The 18,164-nt window shown below is 43.1% G+C and overlaps 1 protein-coding gene across 1 annotated transcript; it reads left to right on the plus strand.

Moving 5' to 3' along the window:
- Positions 1-582: 582 nt before the first annotated feature.
- man2a2 (mannosidase, alpha, class 2A, member 2) lies at positions 583-16,829 on the plus strand. Its single transcript, XM_034141644.1, has 23 exons — positions 583-689; positions 1,960-2,719; positions 3,113-3,370; positions 3,495-3,639; positions 4,785-4,956; positions 5,189-5,316; positions 5,900-6,073; positions 6,546-6,732; positions 7,320-7,497; positions 7,813-8,015; positions 8,750-8,932; positions 9,269-9,383; positions 9,506-9,576; positions 9,673-9,838; positions 10,769-11,005; positions 11,237-11,359; positions 11,588-11,702; positions 11,904-12,037; positions 12,658-12,799; positions 13,162-13,295; positions 14,088-14,282; positions 14,373-14,486; positions 15,327-16,829. The coding sequence occupies exons 2-23, from the start codon at positions 2,588-2,590 to the stop codon at positions 15,477-15,479; spliced, it is 3,459 nt and encodes a 1,152-aa protein (XP_033997535.1). The 5' UTR covers positions 583-689; positions 1,960-2,587; the 3' UTR covers positions 15,480-16,829.
- The last annotated feature ends 1,335 nt before the right edge of the window (positions 16,830-18,164 follow it).

The raw sequence follows: 18,164 nt of genomic DNA on the forward strand, positions 1-18,164 counted from the left end.
TACAGATTAAATACATACAAATATAATAGAGACAATTTTCAATCAAACCATTGGCTGGTTTCAAGTTTAAGTTTAAAGATTTCAATAAGAGGCTTTCAGATCCTCAGGCAGATCATAGGGGTTTGGAGCATTCTACAGAGCTGACTTTACTTCATTGTGTCTTTGCTGACAAAATGTACAAATTATTCCTGATAATGAAATATATTATTTTGTAAATTACATTAACTAATATAGATAACTGGGTCATATAGTGTCGTATGTGTGTTGTAAACAGCACTTTGTAAAGGGTTGTCCTGTGTGACTACAGTGCTGTTCACTGTGATCCAAACTATTTTTTATATTTACTGTGTTTATAAAGATGTATGATCTATTTCATAGTTCAACACATAGCAGATACTGTATCTCAACAACCACCCTCATTATATTCGTATAATTAAGTTCCAATAAAGTCTACATGTACGATGCATTACCACACTCTAGAAAAGCAAGGATGGTGCATGTGTTTATATTTATTTCATTCTGTCCTATCACCGACTGATGCGCAACGCCTCTCTATCCCAGAAGCCTTTGCGGCAGCTCAGCGGTGCTAGCTGCTAGCTAACCGCTTCAATTGGTAATCTGTCAGCCTGGAGCTAGAAGCACACACACTGCTGGGCTCTACACTCTTCCGGATTACTCTCCTTTGATGGGTAACGTCAGATTTTTTTATTTTGTTCACAACGAGACAGGGTCCCCAAGGTCGTATTCGAGTGTTGGCGGGGATTTAGACAGAAAGTGAATGGTTAGCCAGGAAATATCAGCCACGTATTGTCTTAATGTTAACAAGCCGATACTTGCTATCGTCTGTAAGGATAGACATTAATCTGCCGTGCAGCAGGAAGGACAGCTGTGACTGCGGTGCACCTGGATATATCATTAAATTACAGCCTTTATATTTACGTTGTCCGACTGTCTTTGCTAGCTTGTTAACCAGTCTAACTGGTGTGGTTACTTAATAATAGGAACACTGAGGGCTATTGCTAGCTTGATTAGCTGCCTGTTCGTGATCTCCAGTTAATGTTAAAGGGATTATTAAAGTTTGGCAGAGGACGTTAACGAGCCAAATGTGGTGCCATGTTACTGAGCCTGCCCAGGATAATGTCCAAGTGCATGTATCTTAATGCTCTTAAGTTTGTAGAAAGGCAGTGTGGCTAGCTGCCAACCGAGAGCTGACCACAAGTCATGCAAGTTAAACCTTAACCTAGCTGCCTCCCATTGAGTCAATAACCAAAAGTACACGTTAGAGGGGAATTTGATAGTATACACAGGGGTTAAGGCATTTGTTTCCCTTAATGCAAATATGCCATCATGGGAGTAGCTTGGCGTCTGTGGTGCTATTGCATTTTGTCACTTGAAGAGATGTAGTTCTCTCTGTCAGGCACCCCAACTAACAAAGCCGTTACTGTTGGAAATGTTCATCATGTGGCACAAATGATCTAAGAAGTATTTGTCTTCCTACTGACAGTGAAGCTATTTTTCAGTAAGTCTTAAGCACATGAAGGAGCCAGGTTATTATCCCTGCTGCTTGGATAGTCACTTGTGAGAGGATTATAATCAGGTTGGATTTGCACAAAGAAGAAAACAGGAACACCTATTAGTACTGTTAGCAAACATACTCCAATATGCTCTGCTTGATTTTAGTTTCCCCTCCCGTTTACTCTACTCTTCAGCTCTCACTCTCCCACTCAGTTATTTCACTTGTGTTTATTGTCAATGACAGCTCCTCTCTGTATGGCTGAATACACATTTATGAATGATCCACTAATGTAAAAATGTCCTAACAGCCGAAGAACAACCTCTGATGTGATTTCAACTTGCCGCTTGTGATCGAGGAAAGACACACTGTCCGTGCTGCCACAGTAGATAAACTGAAACTATGCTACTGAGAGAAGAATGACATTTGTCTCATTTCAATTCCAGGAGCTGCCCCGGGCAGAGTTGAGGCTTGATTCTCCAAGCCAAGTTGGTCTTTTTCTCAGGCTATTTCTTTGCACTGCCACAGCCTAGAGGGATAACTTTTGTGGCACTGAAGGCCAACTGAGCAGAGGGGGACTCTGGCGATACTGGAGGATTAGACCGTGCTGTGAGAGTGGGGACCGGACCAGGAAAGCAGGCCCCCAGCAAAACACATGATGCTGCAGGCACACTAGGTTTCCTGTGTGACCCCCTTCTGTGCGACGTTTTTTTTTCTTCTTTTCCTGCATTCTCATCGATTTGGATGGTTGAACACAAGGGCTACTTTGAAGGAGCCCACCGGTGGCTGTGGTTTGGCCAAAGCTGACAGACTGCTTGCCAGCTATTGCTGATTTAGTACCCTTGTCCACTGCTGCCACTTGCTGTAGCCCCCTTGGTGGTCTCCAGTATGGTGAGGGGAGGCTTCATCGCAGGAGTGCAACGGAAACAATAATACCGGTGTAGCTGCTCATTTCCCATTCCTTTGCACTTTGATTAATTTCATTCAAGGACCTTTTTTTTTGTGCTGTAAAAAACACAGCCAAGGTCATTTTTTTATATTTAATCCCTGGAAAGAATCCTGCTCCAGAGGAGGATGAAGTTGAGGAAACAGGTGACAGTGTGTGGAGGAGCCATATTCTGTGTGGCTGTATTTTCTCTGTATCTGATGTTGGATCGAGTCCAACATGACCCTGCAAGGCGACAGAATGGCGGGAACTTTCCACGGGTAAGAAACATGGCTGTAGTGTTTGAAACCCCTTTCTATACTTATTGCTGCTGCACTTCTTTTTGTTGCCATATATGTTAGATAATATAAGCTAGCTAAATAAAAGGAATTTATTGACATTTCTTCATCCCTTGGCACAAGGCTTAAAATATGTTTTTAAATATTGAAATGGAAATAGACTTGTCCCATCCTGTACCCCTGAAATATCTTCAGGACTGATTTTTATCCAACTGCCTTTTGTTACCTTGGCTGAATATTTTTCCATTGCAGTCTAATTTAGTATTTAAACTAACGCTTGCTCACTGTAACAGAAAGGAAGAATGTGGCTTTGGTTAACGGATGTTTTATGATCTCCCACATCTGTTTGATTTATGATTGTTGTCTGGTTTTTAGAGCCAAATCTCAGTTCTGCAGAACCGGATAGAGCAGCTGGAGCAGCTTCTAGAGGAAAACCACCAAATTATCAGCCACATAAAGGACTCTGTGATGGAGCTCACAGACACAGGAGCTGTGTCTCCCAGCGGCCACCTGCCATTCAGAAGTGCCAATGGTTCCTGGGTCCTACCCTTCGACGGCCGTCCCACTTTCCTCGCTGTCAAACCCCAGGATTGCCAATCTGCTCTAGGCAGCCATGGTCAAGCAGATGTTCAGGTAAAATGCCCGAGTTTTTGCCCGTACAAAACAATCCTATCACTGCTAACTTTTTTTAATATTACAACGTTTTTTTGTTGGGCTGTGTCTTGTGAGCAAATTATGAGTTTGTATTTCATTTTAGATGCTGGATGTGTACTCCATCCTCAAGTTTGACAACCCTGATGGTGGCGTATGGAAACAGGGCTTCGAAATTACTTATGAAGCTGACGAGTGGGACAATGAACCGCTGCAAGTGTTTGTAGTTCCCCACTCCCACAATGATCCAGGTGAGTTGAGAAGCTATAATACACAGCGGAACTTTGCTGAAAGTTGTAAATGTCTTTGTGTTTGTTTCAAAGTCCGTCTGATTAAACAGAATTTTTAGATGCAGCGTCAAGCAGGTCCGAACCACTTATTTTCCCATCAGGTTAAATTTGTCTCGTCTGTAGACAAGCCAGCGACTTTGAGTCGTCATCTGAGTGGGAGGCCAGTGACGCAGACATAATTCAAAATTTGAATCGTTTGTTCTCATTATTATTAGCATAATGTTGACACGATTGACGGCTTAGTCACAAACAATGGAATTAGAAAGATATTGGCATTGGAAAGCTCCAGCTATTTATAGGTGGGATTGGCTGAGATTTTATTTTCGCTTGACACATCCATTAAACTTGTTTTCCAGCCTGCCACATGCTTGCTAACTTGACACTTATCGATATGTTGACAGGCCGAAGGAACCTGCACATTCAGTCCATCAACAATGCGAATGAGCTTCATTTAGAGCTGCATTTGATTCAACTCGGCTGCAACATTTTCTGTAGTGTCAACAGAAGGAGAGTTTGGCAACCAGAAAGCAAATACTCAGCACTCTCTAAAGACAATTGAAGCAGGTTTAATTATAGGCTCATTTGACTAAATTAAGGGTTTAAGTGAAATGCAGGTAAGCATCTCAACCAACGATGTTAAAACAGAGCAGTAAATAGTCCTGTCCCTTACTAAATATGATTACTCAAACATTCACATTTCAGTAGCATCGATTATGATACTGCAGAACTTTGATTGCTGTTTAAATATATTGGACTTCAATATGTAAGATACATATTTGACAGGATATTTATAGACTGAGGTATTCTAGACTTTTGGACAATGAAAGTGCACAGGACTGGTTTTTGAGTCACTTTCTCTGAAACCACTCTGCTAAATAGCTTTCTGAGGGGAGCTGCTCAACTTGAATAAAATATGAGTTTTATTTCTGATCTGTTGCAGCACTTTTTCCACTGCTGTGAGTTTTTTGTCTTTTATATCAGCCGGCTGCACAAAGGGGTGTTGGGCTGTGGAGGTGTTTATTTTCAAAGATAGTCCAGAATGAAGCTGACATCCTGTTTGCCATCTGTTGTGCAAATTGCTCATATTGATCTTCTTGTCTTGTTAGGTTGGATCAAGACTTTTGACAAGTACTTCACAGACCAGACGCAGCATATTTTAAACAACATAGTGGTGAAGCTGCCCGAAGATCCTCGAAGGAAGTTCATCTGGTCTGAGATTTCATTCTTCGCTAAGTGGTGGGAGACGGCAGACACATACAAGCAGGAGGCTATGCGCAAGTGAGTCACAGCTTAGACAACCACTGAGCCTTTCATTTAACCACCTGACCCTTCACAATTAGTTGAGATTTCTGCGATGCTTACTTAATTACAGTATTTCACTCTGTTGATGTTACACCTGCTGGTGGAATGTAGTTTCTCTAAAAATAGTTTATTATCTGGTTACTGGGAATCTCCTTCTTAAGGGCTGGATTATCCTCACCTCTCTTTCTTAATCCTCTCTGTTCAACAGATTGATCCTTGGAGGGCAGCTAGAGATTGTCACAGGAGGCTGGGTTATGACGGATGAAGCCAACGTTCACTACTTTGCCATGATAGACCAGCTCATTGAGGGACATCAGTGGCTGGAGAGAAATATAGGTACACAATCACAAATTATTCCATATCCATTTATACATAGATGAATTATTCTTACATTTCAAAACATATCTTCACCCCAATTTGCTTCACTTCACATATACAATTTACAAGAATTTACAAGACTTTAAGCTGCACTCACATCTTCACACTTATGTAAATATATTTAACAACAAATGCACAACTTTTGACTGTGATATCTTGTTTCAATAGTTACGTTATCACTTTATTTTTGCTGTATTATTATTTTAATTTGTATTCTATTTTATCTTTATTTTTACCCTGTGTGAATCCTGTCTTCCATTCTGACACTTGCTGCTGTTAACGCCTGAATTTCCCCAAGGGGATGAATAAAGTTCCATCTTATCTCATCTTATATTTTCTTACAAGTTAAAATTACACCAATACTCTCAAGGTTCGATAGTAAACTAGTTATCACACATGCAGCAGTGGTAGCCCCTCACTCAGTGACTGATAACATATGTTGTGCTACTCACGATTCTCCCTGCAGGGCAGAATGTTTTCTAAAATGTGCATTCCTTCCTATATCTGAAGTAATCCTGAACTTGCGCCCCGTCATACATAGGTGTCACTCCTCGCAGCGGGTGGGCGGTAGATCCTTTTGGTCACAGTGCCACCATGTCCTATCTGCTGAAGAAGGCCAACCTGACCAGCATGCTCATCCAGAGGGTTCACTACTCCATCAAAAAACACTTTGCCTCCACCCGCAGCCTGGAGTTCATGTGGAGGCAGGCCTGGGGTGAGTGGAGCGGAGCCATGTCATCTGATTCATGTACTTATCTGTGTTAAGCTGGTTGCAGAATGAGTCATGCGGCATGCCAGTTGTTGTGGCTAATAAAAGAGAAGGACGTTTTGGAAGAACAACCACTGTGTAATAGCCTCAGCTTCCCATTATCTCCTAATGAAGTTGACATCTGCTGAAGAGTTTCTGTGTGTTTGTTCTTAATGGAAAATTCCTTTCCTGTTAGATTTGATCAATTTGTGATGCTGAGTTCTATTTGGGCTGTCATTTACTTTTTGTTGAAAAAGCAAGAAAGATTTCCCCCAGTGTGAACTTGGATAACCAACAATTTAATAAGTCATTTATCATAAACGTGTCCCTAATCTGAGCAGAGCACACTTTATTACTGTGTTTTATTCTGGACTTTAAGGCTGCTGTCAACAATGAATCTCTCTCAAGCTAATTCATTTCCACTTTACTGCTTCCACAGACACCGGATCAAAAACGGATATTTTTTGCCACATGATGCCGTTCTACAGCTACGACGTGCCTCACACCTGCGGGCCCGACCCCAAGATCTGCTGCCAGTTCGATTTCAAGAGGTTACCAGGTGGTCGGATAAACTGCCCCTGGAAAGTGCCCCCAAAACCTGTGGTGGAGGCCAATGTAGCAGAGAGGTGAGACATTATTTCAATAGAACACGCACAGGCAAACGTTTACATAAAACTGGTAACAAATTGGTAGTGGCTTAGCTTAGCTACCTTTTTTATTTCTCAGAGACTTAGCAATTTAAACATAACTTTGAATTCTAGGATATACGATCTCCATTATCGCAATACATAGAACATAATAAATACTTTTAATCAAGCTATGATGTCTACAAACTTAAACTTCGTACTTTTTAGCATAGTGCTGGAATTTGGCTACACACACACGCATACAAACACAGCTTGGTCTCGGCTGTTGCGAATGTCTCAATGTTATTTGTACTTGTCCCTTACGAACAAACTAACCCTGAACTTGCACCAATGGCGGGACAGACGTAGCCTGCAGATAGCCTTTCCAGAACTTTCCAGAGGACATATTTTAGTGGCTAATGGAAAAAAACCCCAGGGCTAATTTGATCCTCCTCCTTCCAAGGTCATAGTGATTTCATACAAAACTGGCAAATGCAAAGTAGGGCAGTTTGGATGCCAAGAAGTGTGTCCCCTCAGTTTTTCCCTTCATGTCCCACTCTCTCTTTCTCTCCCTCTTCATCAATCAGGGCAAACCTGCTCCTGGATCAGTACCGTAAGAAGTCCAAACTCTTCCGCAGCAAGGTGCTTCTGGTCCCTCTGGGAGATGACTTTCGCTACGACAAGGCGCTGGAGTGGGATCAGCAGTTCAACAACTACCAAAAGCTGTTTGACTACATGAATTCTCACCCAGAGCTGCACGTACAAGTGAGAAAGCAGTTTGTCAACTATCGGATACAGCGATGCAAAATATATGTTCTGCCCCTTTTTCCTTATTTTGTCCTTTTCAGCATGTTGTGTGCCGGGTATTTCGCTGTACAACCTTTTGGGATAATCAATCAAGCAGTGTTATTTTAACTTGCTGACGGAACAAAGAATCTGTCACATTATGATGTTTGGTTTAGAATGTGCCATGTAAGATGAAAAGCGCATGCATTATAATGAGAAATGTTCTTTTTGCCCCCACACAGCTGGGCTTTGAGTGAGTTATTTTTTTAATGTGTCATCTGTCTGCTCCTCCAGGCTCAGTTCGGCACGCTCACAGACTACTTCTCCGCTGTATACAAAGCAAAGGGAGTGGCCCAGGGGTCCAGACCGCCAGACTTCCCAGTGCTTAGTGGAGATTTCTTCGCCTATGCAGACCGAGAGGACCACTACTGGACCGGCTATTTCACCTCGCGGCCCTTTTACAAGAGCCTGGACCGCATATTAGAGTCACATCTCAGGTGAGGCAGATTAAATCACGGATACCCGACACCTACACCCTGAGGCGTATTAGTGATGCTGTGGCTGTTTATGTCAGGGAGTTCTACAGCAGGCACTTTGTTTCCTTTTTGCATTACAAAGAAGATGTAGCTGATACGTCCGGACACCGGAGTTAGGAGCGTACATGTCCCTCCAACATCCTGTAAACAAAGAGAAATCAAACAATTCACCTGGTATCACTCCAAGATGGAGAGACAATCATTTGTATACATAACCCTTTACAATATCTGAATCTAGTCAATATTATTTACATTGTTTCATTTCCCTTTCTGTATGTTCATCATATCTGTCATTTTATTTAAAGATCAGAAAAATAGACCTTTATTTGGTTTATTCCATCGGTTTAATTTGATGACCACACCTTTATTTTAAGTTCGCATAAATTATCAACTGTGTATTTAATTCTCACATCCTGTTTCTCTCTACTGTGAGCAGTCAAAAAGTAACGGCAACAACCTAATTTGCCTAGGGTTTACATCCACAAACAACTGTATCAAAGCGAGCTTAAATTACATTTCAAAGAGATTTTAGGGAACATAGCAAATAATGCGGTTTGAACCACAACCAAACACAAAGGACCCATTTTCATAGACTCTGCAGTCATGTTAAAATAACGTTATCATTTGAACACACCTTTAGCTAACAGAGCTACTAAAGGGCTCCCCAATGCTAATTGTTCGTCCGCCTTCTTCAGGGGGGCAGAGATCCTCTACAGCCTGGCGGTAGCGAGCGCTCGACACGTGGGCATGGAGGGGCGCTACCCCATCTCAGATTACGCTCTGCTCGTTGACGCGAGGCAGACTATCGGCCTGTTCCAACATCATGACGCCATCACCGGCACGGCAAAGGAGAATGTGGTTGTTGACTACGGCACCAGGTAAAGATCTGAGTGTTTAAAATGAAATGACAGTAGGGATCGGTTAGTTTAAACTCCTTTCATTTATTTATTATTTATTTGTTTTAACATTGCTGTCGTGTTCGTTTTTGTTGTTGTTGTTGTTGGTTTACATCTTTCAATATGGAAAATTGATTAAGACAACAGTTAACAAAATGGAATTTATATGATCTAAATGACTGCCTCTTCATTTTAATCCTGTGTCTTTGTGGCTATGTTAGACCCCCCGCCCCCCCCCCCCCCGCTCAATACTTTGAAGCAGGAGCTCTGTGCTGTGACTGCTGCAGTCAGCCATTGATTATTTCTCCTCCTCCCCAGATTACTGCGTTCACTCATCGGTCTGAAGAGAGTAATCATCAATGCTGCTCATTTCCTGGTGATGAAAAACAAAGACTTTTATCGCTTTTACCAGACTGAGCCCTTCCTTGAGACGGTAAGAGGACACATGGAAGGACCCTTCTTTCAGTGTATAAATCGCAGTCTGAATACTTCCACAGGGGACAGAATACGCAGGCTTCTCAGTGTGTTCCCTTTGTTACATGCTTCATTCTGTAGGATGACAGGCGTGCTACTCAAGACTCTCTGCCTCAGCGCACTTTAATCGAGCTGGACTCAGCAGGCCCGAGGTATTATCTGCATCCCCCGGCAACTTTCATGTCCTTCGCCTCCTACACTGTTCGCCCTTACTGTGTTTCTGATTGCTTTTTCCTCCTCTCACCCAGGTACCTGGTTCTGTTTAACCCCATCGAGCAGGAGCGCCTGTGCGTGGTCACAGTGTTGGTCAACACGGTCAGGGTGCGGGTGCTCACTGAGGACGGACAGACCCTCCCCGTGCAGCTGAGCGCTCAGTGGAGCTCGGCCAGTCAAATGAGTGCAGAGGTGTTTGAGGTAAGAGAATAGATCCATTTGGCAGTGTGTGCTCAGACCTCATCACTGTCTACACTGGGTCTGTTATTGTTAAATACTCAGATTGGAAGAAAAAAGACACTGAAGTTGCATGTGTACAGTTCAAGTTGTTGGCATCTGAGTTGCATTGTGGGTTATTTAGGGCCCCCAGGTTTTGACCATGAAGAAGAATGCATAAAAAAAGACATATCTTGTTCTGTAGCATACATTTTGTCCATGAGTCGAAACTGTTATAGCACAACAATGCTAAATGAATACTCTCTGATTATATCTCTATGTACCATAATTGTGTGTTGCCTAGTGAAGTTAATGACCTCAATTAGAGAGTGTTTGTGTGTGTGTGTCTGGGTGGAAATTGTAAGTTCCTTTAGACAGAAGCATTTGGCAAAAGAATATATATGTAACTTAATGCAGAAATGCAATTAATAGTATTCAAATCAGAATATCATTTTAAACCAAAAGGCCTCAGACTAATGAGTGTGTATCATCATCATCATATCATAAGAATACATGTCGTTCTCAAAACAAAAACACACTCCCCTTGATTCAGCTCATATTGTAAATTGAATCTTCACTAATAAAATAACATCCCATTTGCTTCACAACGTTTGATCAGATTCATTTATTGTGCCCATTTAACATTCTGTCCTCTCACAGAAAGCAATGAATGTAACTGTAGCAGAGGCATACAAACGGTCTACTTAACACCACCTCATCACATTTTAATTACAGCACACTGTAGCTAATGTCCAAATGCTTTTAACTTGTATTGAAAGGCTTGTGGTCCTCTCTGGTACTCTCTTGCAGATTAACAAGGAAAGCCGGCACTGGAGAACACAGCCTTTTTCAAATGTTAGTGTGCATGAATGCTTTATTTTTCCATATCCAAATGTCCTTTCTTTCTCCATCCAGGCTACGTTCATGGTCCGTCTGCCGGCTCTGGGCCTGGCGGTGTTTCACCTGTACGACTCGGCGGACTCGCCCCTGACGCTGCGCTCCGACACGCTGCTCCGGCTGTCGGGTCGCGGCACCTCAGCCCGAGCCTTGGACCCACTTCCTGTTCGCTCTCAGCAGGCCGAGCCGCAGACCTTCTTCATCAGCAGCCAGGCTCTCACCCTGGGCTTCTCTGGAACCACTGGCCTGCTGGAGGTTTGTGTTTCCTCCACTCCTACATCGGATCACTTTGTATCTGAATCAAAGATTCTCTCATCTTTTTTTAGCAAGAAAAAACCCACGAGCTTCATTTCCCAATGAACCCTGGCGTTATGATCAAAGTGAACATGGAGTGTCTTGTTGCGACTCAAACATCTTTTCATCTCTTTTCTTATTCAGTTTTCTTTATGTGCTCTGTTTCTATTCATGTTTCTTTTTTATCTGCAGAGTATCAAGCGAAAGGATGATCCTCAGGAAATCAAGGTTCAGATTCAGTTCATGGTCTACGGCACCCGCCCCTCCAAAGACAAAAGTGGCGCTTACCTCTTCCTGCCTGATGGAAAAGCAAAGGTACTCTCTCGATAGTTGCACCTCAGATGTTTACTTGGCTCTCAAAAGGCTTTGATAGATTCTCCCATGGGTTTCGTGTCATGGTATCATGCTGGGGTGCTCGGGGCAGGAAGGCTGCTTTATCCTTTCCTGATGTAAAGAAAACTGTGTCACTTCCATTGCCTTCTCTCCTATTTTTAGCACAAATTGTATTCATAATTCCACTTTTTTCTCGCTCTCTGCTTTTAGCCCTACAACCAGAAAGAGCCCCCCGTGGTGCGCGTGGTGGAGGGCCCTCTCTTCTCCGAGGTGGTGGCATACTATCAGCACTTTCAGCAGACCATCCGCATACACAATGTGCCAGGTAATAATTCAACTAAACTGCACATGGAATCACTTCAAATGGCTTTTGCAAAAGGTCTTTTAGTGAAATTCACCAGATGGTAACAAGGGCTAATATTTTGGCTATCTGTAATTCACATGTATCCTGAATTTGTAGAATACATTATTCCACTCCCTTCCTTCTGCGCCTGATCTCTGGTTCTCTTTGGTTTTGTACCTTCAGGGGTGGACGGGCTTTCTATAGAAATCACCACCGCCGTGGACATCCGTGATCAGACCAATAAGGAGCTGGCGATGCGCCTGGTCACTGACATCCAGAGTGGGGACGTCTTCTACACAGACCTCAACGGATTCCAGGTCTGTCCCACCCTCCAATTTTGAAGAGAACAGTTACAATATGAATATTAAAAGGAGAAAAAAAAAAAAAGACTGCTCTCGTTTTAGACCCTCCATGCTTTGCAGAGACAACAGCTGTTACTTACTCCTGAATATTCTTTACATGGGACAGTCTGTTGAAATTACAAACAGTGCAAAATAAATAAAAGGTTTTAGGTAATTCTGTTACAGCTTAAAGTTGCTGCTGTCAACCAGAGGTGTCCGGGGTAGTTTTTTTCTTGTTTGTTGTCACTTTACCACTTTTGCACCTGATTGGCTGTCATGATGTGGTCCAATTTCCACCAGAACCCTATTTTATGGTATGGGGTTAACAGGGTGATGATTCATGATCCCTCTTTGTGGGGAAGTATTGGAGTAGTCCTGAAGAGTGGAGGGATATATCTCATATGTTTTGTTTTTTTACTATCCGTTTTTTCCTTATATTTTATATAATCAAAAAACTTTTAACAAAAACACACAAAAAACAATAGTTTTCCCAGAGTGGTGATTAGTTACCGCCTTTCTTAAAACTTGGTATAATGCAATTTCTTTCTCTGAAGTCTGACATGTTGTTTTCTCCTGCGTTTGCTCCCTTGTTGTAGATGCAGCCGCGCCACCACCTGATGAAGCTCCCCCTGCAGGCCAACTTCTACCCCATGCCCAGCCAGGCGTACATCCAGGACAGCAACAACCGCCTGACGCTGCACACCGCTCAGGCTCTGGGTGTCACCAGTCTGGAGAGCGGTCCGTACCTCCATACAGTTTATTTAACGTTTCAGCATTATTCTTCATTTCATTCCGAGTGAAAGTCATCTCTGAAATGCACTGTCTCTTCCCCTCTGTTAACTGTCTGTAGCTCTTTGTGGAATCGTATTGAAGCACTTATCGCTCCCTCTTGTCCTTCGAGAGGTTCACACTCTCACGTCAATGTACCGAGCTAATCCTTTTATCGTCGTTATGAGAATAATGCAGGTGTTTTTGTATATGACGGATAGCTCAAAGTGTTTGTTTCCATCGACTGAAAGTTCAATACGCAGGCTGCTGTATTAGTGTAATAGATGAGCCCCTCCTCCTCCCCCCCCCCCCCCCCCCCCCCCCCCCCCCAGGCCAGCTTGAAGTGATTATGGACCGGCGGCTGATGCAGGATGATAATCGGGGGCTGGGTCAGGGTCTGAAGGATAACAAGAAGACCACCAACCGCTTCCGCCTGCTGCTGGAGAGGAGGTCCATCGGAAACACGGTCAGTGGGACCACCGCCATGCCACCCCAAAGTCCAGCTCAATGCACCTGACTCTCTGTGCAAAGCTGTCATATGTCACATCCTTCATCTGTGCTCATTAACACCTGTGTTCATGTCATTTGTCGGTGCTCATTACCCCCCCATCTGTCTTTTCTTAACCATCCTCTCTCTCACTTTGTTTTCCTTTTGTTTTTCCACTCCATTACCTTCAGCATGAAGGCCTCTTTGCAAAACTCTCCTCTTTGTTTCATTCTTTCCTCTCCAAAATCTTGAGCAACGGAGTTCAAAAGGTAATGTTGCCTTGGCAACGATAAGGATGCTAGTTAGCCCACGTATTAGTCTTTGCCGTAGCTCCAGCTCCTATTTTTTATTTTCTTTTACCACCACATAGTCATAGCCAAACCGGGCTATTTCTATGAGTGCGCAATTGGGTCACAAATGATATAATAGAATATAAAGTAAAGGAACACAGATTGGCAGAGAATAGAAAGCATTGATTCCAGTTGTATCATCCAGCTCTCTGGAAATACTGCTGATGGAGTCCTGGCTTTGCACAATACATCAAACCTCATGTTAGAAACACTTTCAGAACAATTACACCACAGCTACAGCTGTTCAAGCCCCACATAGATTGATTAGTAATGTCTGTCTGGAGTAGAATTAGAAATATATAGAGCCCATTCCTCATGGGGTGCAGTAAAGGCTTCAGAACATCTCTAGAAGTGAATCATTGACGTGATATTAGTAACTCATTCTCCTCCGTGTTTTAAATCTGTCTCCGCCCTCCTCCAGATGATGGACAGCGCCACAACCAGCTTCCCGTCCATCCTGAGTCACATGACCAACTCCTTCCTGAACCACGAGGTCTTGCCGCTGCCCGTTCTGCCTAAAAGACGTGGCGTCCCCCCCCTGGAGACCTTCGCCCCTCTCAAGTCCATCCTGCCCTGCGACTTCCACCTGGTGAACCTGCGCAGCATCCACAGCCAGGTGAGCAGACGCAACACGGACTGAGTTTGGTTTTTAACGGTTTGCTCGTGTTGACTTTTGAATTGACCCGTGTCTCTCCTGTGTGAGCAGAAGGACCCCCACTCTCCGTCTGCGTACACAGCTTTGATTCTTCACCGGCTGGCGCTGGACTGCGGCCTGGAGGCTCACAACCTGGGCTTTAACTGCACCACCTCACAAGGCCAGGTCAGGGGAGGAACACACACGAAAACAAACTTTTGGAATTACAGTCAGAAATGAGTTTGCTGTAGTTATGGCTAAACTCTTAATCATTTTTGCGTTAGCAGAGATTTGTTTGTTCATGAAATGGAAACCAAGTACTCTGCCTGCATGCACTGGTTAAATACTACTGTATATACTTCTACTCAACTGCATTTGCAGATGAAATGATTGTTCTTCTTTTTACTTACACTACATTTATCTGTCAGCTGTAGTTGTTTAGTTTTCAGATTGATATTAAATAATCAGTCGATAAAATATGTAGCATTATTACTGGTTAAACTAACAAACCATAAATAAAGTAGTTCAATTAAAGATCTGCTTAAATATAAAAGCACCAATAATAATAATAATAATAATAATAATAATTCACAAAATGTTTCATTGTATGGGGCCATTTTTCAAAATGAGTACTTTTATGCTTATAACTTGCTGTTAATAATGTGAATCTATTTGTACTTTTACTTAAGGTAAACTTTATATGCAGAATGTGTACTTGTGATTGAACGTATGTGTGTTATTGCTGCTTTCACTACTGTAAATGATCTGAAAACTGGCTCCACCATTGGATTTCTTTTCTACCTGCTGTAAACTAAACTTGAAATTCCCTGATTTCCATATTTTTGAACAGCCTAGTGTTATGCTGGTGTTATCTTCTTGTTTGTTTATACCCTTTTTCTGAGTGATACTTGTTTCGAGTGTTTGTGTGCAGACTGTGAAAGCAAATCTGAATTAATTTGCATTCTCAATTTTTGCATCCCAGCTATTTCGAGTTTTTAACTAACACCCCCTCCCCTCTCTCTGCAGCTGAGCGTCTCGGGACTGTTCCGGACCCTGGACCTGCAGCTGCTGCAGCCCATGTCCCTGACCCTGATGCACCCCAGCACGCCTCTGACCAACGACTCCTCCATCAGCCTGGACCCCATGGAGATCTCCGCCTTCAAGCTCAAACTGCGCTAGGAGCCATCCAGAATAAATACAAATAAAAACCCTCCAGACTTCTTGGCCCTATGCTGGCCACACACTAGCAGAGGGGGGGGTCTCTCTGTTTCTAAAGCAGAACCACAAACACTTAAGCCTGGAGAGGAAGGATCCACTGTAACGGGACGGACTGCACAGCAGGGGGCAGGCGATAGCTGTCACTGTGGACATCGGAGAGCAGCAGAACCCAGGTGAACTCGCAGCTGCTCCAAAAAACAAGAAGGACTGCCAGGATGGCTCCTCAGATACGACCAGGGTCTGTCTCTGAAGTGGAAACGTATTTGGTTCTGCTTTGTAAGAACTCTTTTGTCTTTTTCTATCTCCATCCTGGACTGAACTACTGAATGTAAATATCCCAAATGATGGGAGGGGTTAGGGTGGGGGGGGGTCTGGGACTCATTCCACATCAGAGTGCAATTTTACAAAGCTTTATTTGGTGTATGGGTTGTTGTTGTTTTGTATGTATGCAATGAAGAAGATACATCACGGCGATTTGTTTTTGTACAACTTTTTTTTGTTTTCCGACAGACTCGAATGCAGCAAAGAGAATGTGTGGTCTCCCTTCAGCTGGTGGGGAGACCCGAGCTGCGACTCTTTAAGTATGTCTGAGTCTAAAGGACCCAACGGCGGTCACTAAGTGATAAAATGTGATCATTAATCATATCGGACTGTTCTCCTTCTGTTCGCTGGTTTTGTGTGTAGATAGTCGGGAGACTTTCTTTCCTTCACTTATTTTTCCCTTTCCGAGCTTCCTCCTTGCTGATGAGAAAACTTAGCATTTCTGAGCACATGTCCATCATTCCTGTACTTGTACCACTGGTGAGGGGTGGTGTTGTGTACCATACTGTATGCAGTAGAGGACTAGGCAAAGACTATCTCGTATATCCCATACGGCAGATATATCAGTATGTGTGTGTCTGTAGAGTTTGTTTATGTGAATATTTGAGGGGTTTATTTTTTTTGGGGTGTATTGAGGTCACAGTGCGCTCTATCAGGGACCATTCATAGTACTGTTAGGAATCATCCATCTGAGTGTCTGTGGGTCATATTATAGCAGGACAAAGAGAGCTTCCTGGTGAAGATTTAGAGCAGAAATTAAAGGGTTAGTTCACCCAAATTACAACAATTACATGTGGTTTCTGGCTATGCAGAACAATTTGAAATTTGAGTTCTATCGAGCTGCACTTGAGATTTTAAAAACAAATTTGAATCTATAAAATGTGAAAATTGTGAAGAATGCCTGAGATTATGTCTTAATCACTTGTTTTGTACACACAGCAATCCAAAACCCAGAGATATTAAAATGTTTCAGACATTTTCAACTGAAAAGTAGCGTCATAATTTGAGAAACCACTGCATATCTTTGTATGAAACAGTAAAGGGTTAATTTATTGTATACTAACTTCAACAAACATTAAAGGTGGGGTAGGCAAGTTTGAGAAACCGGCTCGAGATACACTTTTTGTTATATTCCATGGAATGCTCTTAACATCCCGATAGCAATGAATATCTTAAGTGCTTTGACAAAAAAATTCATTAAAAAATATCATCTGTGGAAGCCGTAGTACTGTAAAAAGTACGACCAATCATTTTAGCCGGCCCGGCTAAAATAACCGGATGGCCTACCTGCCTGTCAGCCTTCCATCTGTGCACAAACTTATCTCGTGCCCTCGTTGGTCATGTGCGCGTTCGTGTGTGTTGGAGGGGCTCTGTAAGGAAGTGGCAGCTGTGTATTTTCAAATTCCAGCGATCTCGAGCTGGTTCCTCCAAAATTACCTACCCCACCTTTAACTATTCAGATTATTATGTAGCTCATCTGACTGTAGTGTGCCGTTAAGACACAGCAATAAGGTGTGAACAGTCTGTAAAGGTGGAGCACTGTTTCTAAAGGAGATGTTGCATCCTTTTTAAGATGTCATTTTGTAACACAGCGCTATCGGTAACATTAATTCACCTCAATTGGTGGTTTAAAAAGGGATTCCTCCTAAAACGACACATAAACCCAAAACTGCCTGCATGTCAAGATACCACTGTGATTAATGACTGTAACATTCTTAGATATTTTTGTAATGTGGGTGTACTGACCCTTTAAAAAGACGAGTCTTATCTAACCATACACAGGGATCCTCAACACAGAGAAAACTCATTTTCTTCAACTGAGCTGCAGCTCCACACACGGGGCTTCTTATCCCGAGGCTCTCATCCTTTTTCTGGTGTTCATCCACAGCGGCCGTGGAGGATGTTGTCAACCGTGTCCAAAGCTGCGTCCGGACATCCCGCAGCCCACCTGTGTCCCACTTTGTACTGCCCCACCGTCTCTCCCGCCCCACTGAGTTCCATCACCAGTTTTTCATCTTCATTTTCCACAGGAGGTCTGCAGCTGTGTTGCTCTCTGGCCTGATGTCTGCTCTCAATACATTCTGCTCTCTGTCTGCACTGTAGCCCCCCCCCCCCCCCCCCCCCCCCCTCCAGCTGCTTCAGAACAGACTTCACTGCATCCTAAATTGCACTTTCTCCTCCATTTGACCTCGTCACAACCTTCTCTCCTGCGTCTCTGTATATATGTCTTTTTTCAGAATGTGATCTGTTGTTTGGTCAGAGGTAATATATGAGGGCATGGTCTCTTCTGTACTTGTGTATTCATGATGGATCAAACTGCAGTTG

Source organism: Trematomus bernacchii, unplaced genomic scaffold (genome assembly GCF_902827165.1).
Source record: "Trematomus bernacchii unplaced genomic scaffold, fTreBer1.1, whole genome shotgun sequence".
NCBI classification, from domain to species: Eukaryota; Metazoa; Chordata; class Actinopteri; order Perciformes; family Nototheniidae; genus Trematomus; species Trematomus bernacchii.

What these genes read in the sequence shown, in the direction of transcription:
- man2a2 (XM_034141644.1), top strand. Translation starts at nt 2,588, where the DNA reads ATGAAGTTGAGGAAACAGGTGACAGTGTGTGGAGGAGCCATATTCTGT. An exon ending in CCACTCCCACAATGATCCAG is followed by an intron (nt 3,640 to 4,784) that starts GTGAGTTGAGAA and finishes TTGTCTTGTTAG; the next exon opens with GTTGGATCAAGACTTTTGAC. An exon ending in TGCGCAGCATCCACAGCCAG is followed by an intron (nt 14,283 to 14,372) that starts GTGAGCAGACGC and finishes CTGTGTGAGCAG; the next exon opens with AAGGACCCCCACTCTCCGTC.